This window comes from Musa acuminata, chromosome BXJ1-4 (genome assembly GCF_036884655.1).
Source record: "Musa acuminata AAA Group cultivar baxijiao chromosome BXJ1-4, Cavendish_Baxijiao_AAA, whole genome shotgun sequence".
In the NCBI taxonomy this organism is placed as follows: Eukaryota; Viridiplantae; Streptophyta; class Magnoliopsida; order Zingiberales; family Musaceae; genus Musa; species Musa acuminata.
Genome location: NC_088330.1, coordinates 2048796 through 2061229, shown reverse-complemented (window position 1 = coordinate 2061229; position 12434 = coordinate 2048796). Strand labels below are relative to the sequence as shown.

General features: G+C 38.5%; 1 protein-coding gene across 3 annotated transcripts; it reads left to right on the top strand.

Moving 5' to 3' along the window:
* The first annotated feature begins 2767 nt into the window (after positions 1-2767).
* LOC135640965 (uncharacterized protein At5g64816-like) lies at positions 2768-4245 on the top strand. Of its 3 annotated transcripts, none has more exons than XM_065155873.1 (2): positions 2768-2886; positions 3596-4245. In XM_065155873.1, exon 2 carries the CDS (start codon positions 3641-3643, stop codon positions 4019-4021), a length of 381 nt encoding a protein of 126 aa, XP_065011945.1. In that variant the 5' UTR covers positions 2768-2886; positions 3596-3640; the 3' UTR covers positions 4022-4245. The 3 variants fall into 3 exon arrangements, with proteins under 3 accessions (XP_065011945.1, XP_065011949.1, XP_065011941.1); XM_065155877.1 differs by having other exon boundaries at positions 2773-2886; positions 3575-4245; XM_065155869.1 differs by having other exon boundaries at positions 2782-3140.
* The last annotated feature ends 8189 nt before the right edge of the window (positions 4246-12434 follow it).

Here is a 12434-nt window from a genome sequence, read left to right as displayed (position 1 = left end):
AATATGTCAGTGCTTTGTTTTTTTTTTTTTTTTTGTGCATATAGGCAATCATGCTTTGATTATAACTTGGCCTAATGTTGGATTGTAACCAATGGGTCATATATTGTCCTGTCTTGTCGCCAATCAGAGATTATAGTAGGCCTGGTGGTGAAGAAAAACATTTCATCTTGATACATGGATCCTTTCAATGATTCTTTTGCATCTTGCAATCAAGCTTTTATATTACCAAGAATGTGTTGTATCCTGCAACCATGCTATTGCTTTTTCTCTTAGGGAACAGAATCAGTTCATAAAATGAACTTATATATATATATATATATATATATATATATATATATATATATATATATATATATATATATATATATATATATATATATATATATATATATAACAATGACATTGTCTTTTTTGCATCCTGGAAAATTGATTTTTCCCATGAACTTGCTCTCATGTCATTCCTGAGTACGTTGGAATTCATGGTATCCATTGGGTTGTTGTTGGTTCACCTGCCACTAGACCAGAGCTTGTTGTGGAGCAGGCACTCGTGTGATAGATCAGGCCATGCATTCAGGTACCAAAAACATCCAAGTAAGCCGTACGGAGGCGAGAAGCTAATTCCTTTCTATCTGTTTGTTTGGCATTGTCCACAGCATACAACATTACAACATAATGAAGCAACATGTTTTTTAGCGATGCAATTGTATGGGGTTAAATTTCCTTGTGTAAGATAGAACTGACTAAAGAATCAAGTTTTAGTTTCTCTAGTAGCCTTTAGGTACACTATAAAGATAGTGACTTACAGGAGGAGGCAAACTGTTTAAAGAGGTTATATCGTGCACAATGGTCTAATACTCCAAACTGTTGTGCAGATGGACATAGACTGCAAAATTTGATCCATAAATCCAAATGATCAAGGTTCTTGTTGTACGAGTCAGGTTGATTTGAGTTGATCTACAGGATTCCTTTTGGGATTTCAGGCCGATTCCCCAATACCGAGAACTTCTCTTTTGGGATTTGAGTTGATCAACAGGATTCCCATTTAACCCTCCCTCTTGAAAGAAGGGCAATTTACTTGAGTTTTGCTATCTCATATTAATTTGTTACATAGTAGCTTAAAAGACTTGTGATGCCTAAAAATATGAAAATAAAAAAACATACAAATTTGTAGTTGTCCAAGGGAGCACCCACAATAACAACTACATGCCATAGAGTACGGGTTGGCCGCATGCATCTTTCTTCGTCGATCTTTCCTTTTTGAGAGAATATCTCAAATAAAGTTAGTAGTAAAATTTCTTTCTATCATTTGCCGTAAAGTCTTATTAGGTCTCAAATAAAGTTAATTCTGTTTCGACTTATAATGCCTGGCTACAATATCTTTAGGTTTTTCTTAATTGTATGTATCCATATTGTACTAGTTAGGGCATCTATTAGTATATACCTATGTATCAGAGTGTCGGTAGGTCCCAAGTTCAAATAAATATCTAAAAAGATTGAAAAATAAAATAATAGTGGTCGCTTTGTATTGGGTAATGTCGACCTTGCACCGATCGCACCAAGCAAACCATGGTTCGTAATTTTGTGTATCGATTAGGGCTTTGACTGGTATGGTACTTATTCATACTTATGTATAGTACATATCAAGTTTTGAAAAAAAAACCTAAAAAGATTGAAAAAAAAAATTTGGTACTATGCCTTTATTATTATACTATTCGATTTATATTAAAATCTCTATAATTATGAAAGCGTAATATTTAATCATATTTATTCTAATATCGTCGATTTTACCGATGGAAGATATATCACGTGACAACATGTACATGAATGATACGAAAAAGATAAACAAAAAGGTAATTTTAATGATGGACTAATTATATATTAGCCTCTAGACCTCTTTAGTATTCCGATCTCTAGATTTTAAAATTTTATATTGAAATCTTTATAATTATGAAAGTAAAATATTTAGCCCCATTTACCATAATGTTATTAGTTTTATCGATGAAAAATACAGCATATGATATCACATGTATGAATAACACATAAACGATGGGCAAAAAAGATAATTTCAATAATGGTGACAGACGATGACATCGTAGATAATTATTGTGGTAGTGGTTGCCGACAACAACTCAGTGGACGGCTTTTCTAATATCGATCTGAATATCGATGATGAGGAGGTAGAGCGATGAAACATCTACGTGGAGGAGGAAGAGGAGAGAGGTGGGGTATTTGTGTTCTTGTTGCACCACTATGCTTCTTCTTCCTCCTTCGACGATGTTTTGTATTTGCATTACTATTAGAGAAGGAAAAAGAGGTGGGTGAGGCATTTGCATCGCTAACGACGAGGAGAAAGGAGGAAGAGGAGACAAGTGAGGCAAAGCAATACGGTGCCATTTATACATTTATTGTCATGTGCTATATCTTTCATTAGTAAAATTAACGATGTTATGATAAATAAGATTAAATTTTTTAAGTCTAGAACTTGGAATACTAAAGAGGTTTAATATACTAAAATTTATTAGATAATTTATAATTAACCCATCACATGATGAAATTATCTTTTTTTCATCTTTTTTATATCGTTCATGTATTTGTTATCACATGTTGTAGCATCTGTAGATATAACCGATAACGTTAGGGTAAATAATATTAAATATTCTATTTTTATAATTATAAAGATTTTAATATATTTTTTAAGTCTAAGTATAAACGGATAATATATAATTAGCGTCGGCCCATCACGTGCATCGCATGCTTTTGGTTTACGTGTGGGTCGGTGACGCTCGACGGACGGCCGTCTAAGACACAATTGCTCCCACACTCTCCATCCATTCAGCCCAATCCCTCCCCTCCGAACACCAAACCGACACAGAGAGAAGGAAAAAGGTTGGATCATCTCTCGATCGTCTCTATTTGTTCTTTGTTCTTTTTTTTCTATTTTAGGTAGAACTTGATCCAAGTTCTCAAGGACGGACGAAGCATATGGGTTCCATTGCTCATTTCTCGCCAATCTTGCTGCTCCTGCTGCTCGAAAAGGGTTTGGAGTTGATGTTGTCTTTGAGCCTACAAGAAGAATCATTTATAAACCATTGATTATCCTCGGATAGTGCCTGCCTGCGTTTAGTTCTTGGGCAAGGAAGGTTTGTTCTAAACTTAGGGTTCTTTTTTATGCTTTGCCGTGTCTTGGAATGCGAGAATAGGACCTCCTTTGTTTGCTCTATGTATCCCTCCATCTTTCGGCTTCAACTGTGGTCTACTATGATGGAGCTCAGAGCAGTTAGTTATCGGGGCACATTGGCATTTGAAATGTATGCCTTTTCTTGATCCGGCGCTTAGGTTGATTGTCTGGTGTTTGTCCGGGGTGGAAAGTGTTGTTGATCTTCTTCCTCAATTTGAATGCTCGTGTTTTCGTATTTTGAAATGCTTGCAATGGTTTGTCTAGTAGTTCCATTGCTACATGACGAATAGCTTGTGGTGTATCTTCTGGTCGGAATTGTTTCTCTGCGTCTCTACTCAGAGAGTTCTTGGTAATATATATACACGTATTCGTATAGGCTGATCTTACTGGTTCCAGTTGCTTCTTGTACATGTCTAGTGAGGAGGAGGAAAAGGGGCATCTTCATAAAGCTTGCCGTCTCAAATGGTGGACATTTGGTGGTCATTGTTAGGGGCTGCAGTTCCAGCTCTTGTGGTAGGGCAAGCCATCAGAGCAAAGAGAAAAAATGGCGAAGAGCAAAGGTTCAAGAGTGCCCAAGGGCATGAAAGAAACTCGGATGAAATCTTCGTATGTGACAGAGTCTGTACTTCTAAGAGAATGCTCAAGAAGGTCGGTGCATTATCAGAGAATCCGCCTCAGGATACATGTGTTACTGTATGTGGTGTTTCTGAACTTGATGCTTGTGCTGATGCTTGTGCACGGAGTGTTTGTGTTATCCAACACCAAGTGCCTAACTGGAACGACGTTTGCCTTAAAAGGTGCCAAACCGAATGCCTTAGGCTCTTGGCAACTTCAAAGTACTAGAGCAAACTTTTGTTCTCGGTGGTGATATGAATAATTCTCACACAAATGTTATCAACTATTTAGTTACGGCTTCTTCTTTATGTGTTTTTCTTAAAGAAACACTATTTTGTTGATTTCCTTATCATTGTTGATCATGGTTAGTTTTTGCAATTGGCTACTGTTTGTTAGATTGTTGGACCTTTTTTGTTATTCTATAACATTCAGTGTCGCAACTTGTGATCTTAGTTATAGTTCTTCTGTAACAATTACTTTTACATTAGATAACTATAATATATAGATCTACCATGGAGCACCATCACATTTATAATTGCAATCAGGATAATAGTTGGCACAGAACACCAAAGTGCTCCTATGGAAAACACCACAGAAGACGTGTACCTGGGAACATTTGTTTTAACATTGGTTAGATCATTATTCTAGGAAAAGAAACCCATCTAGTTAAATGTTAAAGTGACATTTGACTTTCATGTACTTTTTTTTAATATTAGATTAAATTGGAATTATGATCGGATAGTTATGCATGAAGCTAGTTGTTCTTTTGTAATAAAAAATTATTTGAAGTGAAATAAGGTTGTCACACATGCACTTTGCCAGATTTAGTTCTTGTGCTTGTTCTACCAGTAGTGGTTTGCCCGAAATTATTCTTGCAACTGTTATTCATTGACTACTAGAAGTAAACATTTATTTTTTGCAGCCATGGTAGATATTCATAACAATGACTGTTAGCATAACCCTTCAAGTTTATCCTTTCTGCATTAGGTATAACATTCACATAATGGCTGTGCAAATCTATCGGAGGTTGGATGACTGCTTGGTAAGTTGGTACGCAAGAAACCATTTGTATAAATGCTTTCCTTTTTGTCAATTTTGTTATTTGTTCACATTTTGATGATTTTGTGTTATAGATGGAGAGTCCCTCCTTCGAAATTCTCTTGTTGGTGATTGTTGTATTAAAAATCTCATAGGAAGTTCCTCAGATTTCACCAGTTTCCTGTAAATTAATCATAAAGCGTTACTGTCCTGTCTCTTTTTTGGCTGCTGCTACTTAGAATTAATAGCACATTTCTTGGAACTGCATGCTCACCAAAGTTGATAGATGAATGCAAAGTTATGATGGTTACAGTGAAATCTCCATGGTCTTGAAAGTGATCAGAAAATTTAGTGTTCATTTGCTGTGGATTCTTAGGACTTCAGTCTTGATTGAGACCCTAAAAGCCAGTTACAATATCAAGCAGAAATCTGTTTATTGTTTTATGAGCTTTCTTTGTGTTCTTATCAAACGAACTATAATATGACCATGGCCGGGCGCAAAAATCTCCAACCTGGGTGCGCTTTCATACAAAAAATTCATCTTCTCTCAAAATTTGGGTTGTATTCCCTGACAAGGAGATACATCACTGTTACTCCAATTTTCTCTTAATTACCATTCCTTAGCTTTCAATTTATTCTTCTCTCTTTGAAATAAGGGGTGCCTCCAATTTTCTGTATGCTTCAGATAATTTTGTCTTCTTCATATTATCATATCTCTAGAGTCAGTAATTTTCTTTTACTAAACTGAATTATTTTTTTGTCGAAAATTATTTTTATGAATAAACGAGCATGGAATTAATTGACCAAATTAAAAAAATAATAATTCTGAGTGTCATTATTCATCCATAAATTTCATATTGTGGGCTTCAACTAGAACTAGTAAAAGGTTTACTATTAGACTAAAAATGTCAATACTTTGTTTAGGTTGCTAATTAAACTTCTAATATCCTAAAATAAACCCCAGAAGTTCTAATTAAAATTTGAGAGTGATGTAACGAAGCTCGGTCTAATGGATGAGGTCTTAGGGATGGCATCCAAGCTCATCTTTAGTCGTCGACAAGCTCACCCTCTCCAAACAAAGCTTCATCTAATTGGCCCAGCCCAGATTACAAGAAAGGCTTAACGCACGGGCCTCTTTTTATTACGATGGAAAGCATGAATGGAAGAGAGGATGCAAGTTTCTCCTGTGCAGTGTGAGACTTCTGCTGCCAAGTGACTAAAAACATGAGCCGTAAATTGACTTTTTGAATCGATTCTCTCGTGAGATATGAATGTTAGGGGAAGGATACTGAGACTGATATGTTTTGAAGGAGCAATTTCCTTGGGATATAACATCCATTTGTTTTTTGTTGTTGTTGTTGTTGTTAGTCTTTCTGTAAACTTTGAAAGGCTAATAATAATATATTCCCGATTTACTCGAAAGAAAAAGGAAGAAAGAGAAGATGCCAAGTTTACTGCAACACAACCATGCCATCTTACGAATCCATCATTCATCACAGCTCCTCGTTCACTACTCACTGTTCTACCGATTCCAATTGGTAAGAATATTTTGTTTCCTGAGCTGCAAGCAATGATTAAGTGCAGCAGAAACTTGGATCGGTGGAGTTCAAATCTATCGAAACAACTCCAACTCGAGATGAATCCATGCTTCCCACGGTCATACATATCTATCCTGCTTTTGCTATATGTAGATCTAATAATGAGGAGCGGGGTGGTCCTCAGGAAGCTCTCATGATCACTCACAAAAAAACCTCACAGGAAAAAGCAAGCTCCCATGTTGCTTTACATGCTTGTTGTTCATTTCAATATTCACCTGCAGGTGGGTGATCCATGATTGCTCATGATTCCAGCAATCTAGTACTTGGTTGAAACTTTGGACACCTGAGCCTCCCGTGGCAGGAGCACAACCGGTGGCCATGCTATTTAATGGATGCCACTTGCCTGCTGCCACACAGCTTTCAATCTTCATCAATGCGAACAGCTCGTGGTAGGTTTGGTTGGTCGCTGCTCGGGCTTCAGTAACACCTTTGATTAAAGCAGCAGAGCAGAGCAGAAGAACACTTTAATCCTTGTTGCTCTGCTCCGCACAGTTTCAGTGAGGTAATCCACTCCCCTCACAAGCTGGCCTGCCTTCTTTTCGTTTTCTAGGTGAGGATCCATCCAACTTTAGGGGGGTGTAGGAGAGGGATCAAGCAACAGTGAACGGATTGATCATGCTTGGAGAGTGGAAGAGGAGGCAGACTGCCCGCCTGCACCAAAAACAGTAACATGGATGGGTCTGATTGCGACAGCAATGCTGATATCGGTAGCAGAGGAATGGAATGGAATGGAATGGAATGCAAATGCAATCTTTGCAGCTCAAGTATTTTTATTGAATGGAATGCGATCAGTTTCCTTTCTTTAATGCCACTGGTGATGCTGCATCATCCCATTAGCGCCTGATGAGGAGAATGCAGCTGCCCATTACTTGACCCAAAGGTCGCCTAATGCAACTAAACAATTAGGTGGGATGGTTGCATCACACTAAGTTCGTGCGAGGCAAATCTTCATGTGGTTGCTGATATATTTTGGGGACCTACTGATCTCATTTTGCAGCCATCATTTTCCACAGTATGTATGTATGTATGTTCACAGTTCTTCTAAATAGTTTATAATGCAATCATTATTTTCGATCGATTAAGACTCGACGCCCGTTAAATATGCGCTATTGGACGCTTTTCCATCATCAAATCGAAAACTATTCTCGGTATGGTCTGTCTTCATCGTAGATGTACTCGAGCTCTTAAGCTCTTTGTCGATATCTTTGATTGTAATATCTTACACTCGGAGTAAAGTAAAATATGAGATGACATACATTTTTCATTCTCAAAATGAAGTAAAAGAAAGGTTGAAATCTTCCCCGATATGGTCAAACTCTTTTCCCTCTTCCAAATAAATGTGATGGATCGATAATCAACAATATCACCACTATCTATTGTGATCTTTACTGCTTCATTGTTTCATCCGACATCTCAATACTGTCTCTCGACATGATCGTTTTAAGGTTCGGTCATTCTTTCTCTTCTCGAGAGTCATCTCGTTATCCAGTGGACGCAAGCAAGCTGCCGGCTTGGTGAGGGAGACCACAGCTCCCATTGTTTATTACTGAGAGAGGGCCAAAGGCTGTTGCCACAAGATGGAGGCTCAGAAAGCCAGAGAGAAGGGAAGAGAGCTTTTTACTGATGTAACAACTCATCAGACAGAGAACAAACAACACTTCCATCTCTTCTCGGGCATAAAGAAACAACACTTCAACCTTCTTCTTCTTTCCTGGTTCAAAAGAAGGATGGAGATCATTGGCGGGGAGACTCCAAAAGCCGGTCGAACGGTGAAAGCAAAGAGGCTTCGTTTTGATGTAACAGTTCAATGCATCCGCTTGTGGCGATTCAGAACGGGGCTCGGTGGTCCTCCGGACCGAGCTGGTGATGTGAGTGACAAGTGTCTGTCACCTTCCATGTGTGTGTACTACTCCTTCAGTTGCATACACTCTTTGACACGCTTTTGCCGATCTTTTAGATCTTTCATCTTTCCAACAAGGATCAATGAACGAAGGATTCTAATCTGCATACATAGTTGTCCTTAGGATAACATTTATAATCATCCAAATTCTCTTTTAGACTTTCTATTTTAATTATATATATATATATATATATATATATATATATATATAAACTTGCATTAACTTGCAGTATATGATATTATCGAAGAATAATTTTATATTACTATACTAACAATCTATGATATTATCAAAAAAATACTAGGGGAGAATGCTGAATTTTGGAAGGTGCAATAAGATTTTGAATATATGGTCAAAAAAGATTTTAAAAATATGAAAATGGCTAATTTGGGTGAAATATCATGATAATTAATAATTAATAAAAATAATAATAAGTGTTGGAAACATGATCGAAGAGAGAGAGAGAGAGAGAGAAAGAATCCCAACATCAACCTTTGCAGTCAGTCGTATGTTAGATTACATCTCCTAATTTGTGAAACTAGGTATACGAGCATCGTCTTCGACGGTAGCATCCGGAGATGGGATCGAGGACAAGGATGGTGGACCAGACGCATAGCATTGTCATTGCCCCCACATCCACAACCACATTGGCATGAGAAGTACAGACAACCTCGAGCATGTCCTCCACAAGCTGATGCTGCCCAAATGTGCAATAGTGCTGCTGAAAAGGGATGTTTTGGACTGTGGAATTGGACCACCTGCTCCCAAATGCTCCCTCATGGCCTCTGATGGCTCTAAAACCAGTGTCTGTGCCATCTGTTTCCCTGCTTCCTTCGTGTTGGGTGACTTTGAAAGAACACTCTTCTGTGCACTTGCAGCCACCACCTTCATCCGCACATACCTCTTGTTCTAGGCCTCAGTGCAGCTGCACAGAGAGAGAGAGAGAGAGAGAGAGATGTCCGTGGACCAAGCATGTGATCGTGACAGTACATTCCATAACAAAATCCAATATAGGATTTGGTTCTATTAGACTGGATCGTACATCCCCACAGTTGAGGTCTTGTTGTTGGTGCGTGGCAACATATATCTAGTTTAGTATTTTGTATTGTCTTGTGAGATGGAATATAGTTAGTTCCTTCGGCTTCTGCCCTACTGAGATATCGCAGCACACAGTGCAGGATTCTTTGTACCTGCATGGATGAGTGCTAAAACGTCTTCTCTAAGAACGTGTGTGTGGAAAGAGATAAAACTCATGAGTCATGTCTAATCCTAATGTTGTTTTTATGCAGGCTCGGAGACTGTGCATTCAATGCCAATGGCTGGCGCACACACACACATCGGCCCGTTGTTATCGTTCGAGGTAGAACATCATGCTTTCAATCAAGCATTTAAACCAATTAATTTCCAGCACAAATGGATCTCACTCACTATTCTAATAATTCATTCGTATCACCCATTGGAGAACGATGCTTGAGATGACACTCACCGAAGCATGAATTCTTCTCGTTAAATGACACACCAGAATGAAAGTTATTCTTTGATGGAAATCAAATCAAATCAAATCAAATTGCTGGCGGATGTTTGATTTCAGTCTTCTTTCAGAAATTTCCGATCCGAAAACTGTAAAAGTAAATCCTTTGCTTTTTACCCCCACAAGAAAAAAGTAACTTTTATTTTTTGTCCTCATCGTAATAGGCCTTTGTAAGATGGTATCATTCCTTGCGTACTGATGCATGACACTAAAAGACACTCTTTTGTTTCCCCAGACGCAAAAGTAAAAGTAAGACGAGGCGAAGTTAACATGGAACACTGACTGCAACTTCTTTTGCTCCCAAAACACCCACTTGCTAAAGACAAATTAAGTATTTTCTCATACCACGAGAAAGATGCGATAATTGGCTCATTAGGTCGATTTAGATCATCTTTTAGAAAACTAAAATGGAGGATTATTACAGTCCTCTCTACTACTTATAATAGATCATATAAATTTATTTAAATTATCTCCTGTCGAGGGAGAGAGATGAGTATATGTTTGTCTTCTGTTGCCTGATGCATGACTGTTGCTGGGGAGCAACGACGATCCGATAGGTCAGGCGAGTAGGAATAAACAAACATCACCGAGGGAGGGGTGTGGAAAGAGGATTCACTATGCCATTCTCTTCAACGATCAATGATATGCCCAAAAGAATTGTTTAGCAAAAGTCACAACAAGAATGATCCATGCTTGATATTTGATGGTCGGTCACCGAGTGGTCTGCATAGTTCGCACTGTAGATGAGACCATTCAGTACAGCAAGTGTGGAAGTATGCGCCGCAGCGTCCAAAAGAGAAGAAGGTGTGACTCTCCCTCCTACCATGTTGCGATCCATCAATCGATGCGATGCACGCAGAGGCTCACCTCGATTCGATGATCCAAGAAACAAACATTGCCGCCACCCATGTCTGATGTCAACCCCTTTCTCTCTCTGTGGTTCAGACGTTGTGGTCTTCCCTGTTGCTAGTGTACGTGACGGAATGGCTCTTCTTCCGCTGCGAGCAACCTCGACGATGGCTTGCCAAATATGCAGGCAGCCACACACGATTAGTAACCCATCACTCCTAAGATATTAAAATGTGCTTTTTAATATCTCGTTATTTATGAATTATAGAGAAAGATTTTGATCGGACTATCACAAATCCCAAACACTCGATCTACGAGGAAGGAAAGAATATATACATATCCTTATTTTTACATGCACAGATACTATTTTTCATGGTCACAAGATTCTTGCCTCTCTTTCGATTCCTGCAATCAGCAACCATGATTGGAGCTTACGGTGGTCCAAACCCAGTCAAAATATTAACCCATCGATTAAAAGAAAGGAGGGTCGACTAGGTTGGCAGAGTGGTCATTTCATTTGTGTGGCCTGCTTTGACCTCATAGAAAGATACGAACAAAAGCCATAGGCAGGGGAAGAAGAGTAGGATGCTGCAGGGAATGCCAGAATCATAACTTCTGACAGGGACTTGCCAAGAAATATATTTATAATTTAACCTTCGATGAAGGATATATTTGTGATGCCAAAAAAGGAAAAAAGAAAGCATATATCCCTCACATTTGACAGGGATTTGGCAAGAAACTATTTACGCTTACCATGTCATAGAAAGACAAACTTAGTGATGGAGAAAAAGAAAAGATTTATGACTCCCTTGGGGGATCAAGATCGGTAATGGTAGGAGCCCACTCAATCACTCACTCCCTTGACTTTTGTGGCAGCACTTTTCCTTTTTCCTAATTCTTTCTTCAAGGTTTGAGGTCTGACACTTGGAAAACGATGCATTATTGTGCTCGATGGTTTGGATATATTTGCATCACAGGTTTTAATGTTGCGTCTTTAATGCATCGGGGCTGATGAGAACAATGTTTGATCATCTTTGCATAAACATGTTTGAATATACTCGACTGACTTCACCAATATCATGTCATGTCCAATACGAATGATAAGACTATTATCTTATGTTGTCTAGTTTCATGCATACTCCAACAGATATCTACTTCTCCTTTGACCAACCTCATTCATGCATAATCTAATGTGAACATTAAGATTATAATCTTTTTCCAAGAGTCCTTAATAACTTTATCGATGATAAGATAATGGAATCATATGGAAATTTTAGATTTTGATCCATCTAATACTTCTCTGTCCAACAATTTGATTACACATTGGGGAGTATATTGACCTTGGCATTGTGTGTATTAACGAACGAGTGGTGTTTGCTGAATTGGATGGACCCGACGAAGTGGCCAAGTGGTGGGTGGTGAATGCTTCTTCCATGAGCAGAAGGATCAACACAGGAATGATGAAGAGTCCACAAGGAGTCATATCTCTCCTGAGCAAGCAATCAATCTATCTATCTATTAAATGCCCAGTTGACAAGATAGCAAGGAGAGTTGAATTCCTTTGGGTGGCTGCCCCCCTCCTCTTTGGTATTCAATACAATGCTGCATGCAACAAGTCCACCACTTCCCATCATGTTTTATTATACACGTAGAGGGAGAGAGAGAGAGAGAGGAATTGCTTTCTTGGGGGACTGAGCAGCGCCGCACCACCGAAAGCGACGCCAGCT

Coding starts and splice junctions, on each gene's coding strand:
- LOC135640965 (XM_065155873.1), top strand. CDS start 3,641: ATGGTGGACATTTGGTGGTCATTGTTAGGGGCTGCAGTTCCAGCTCTT.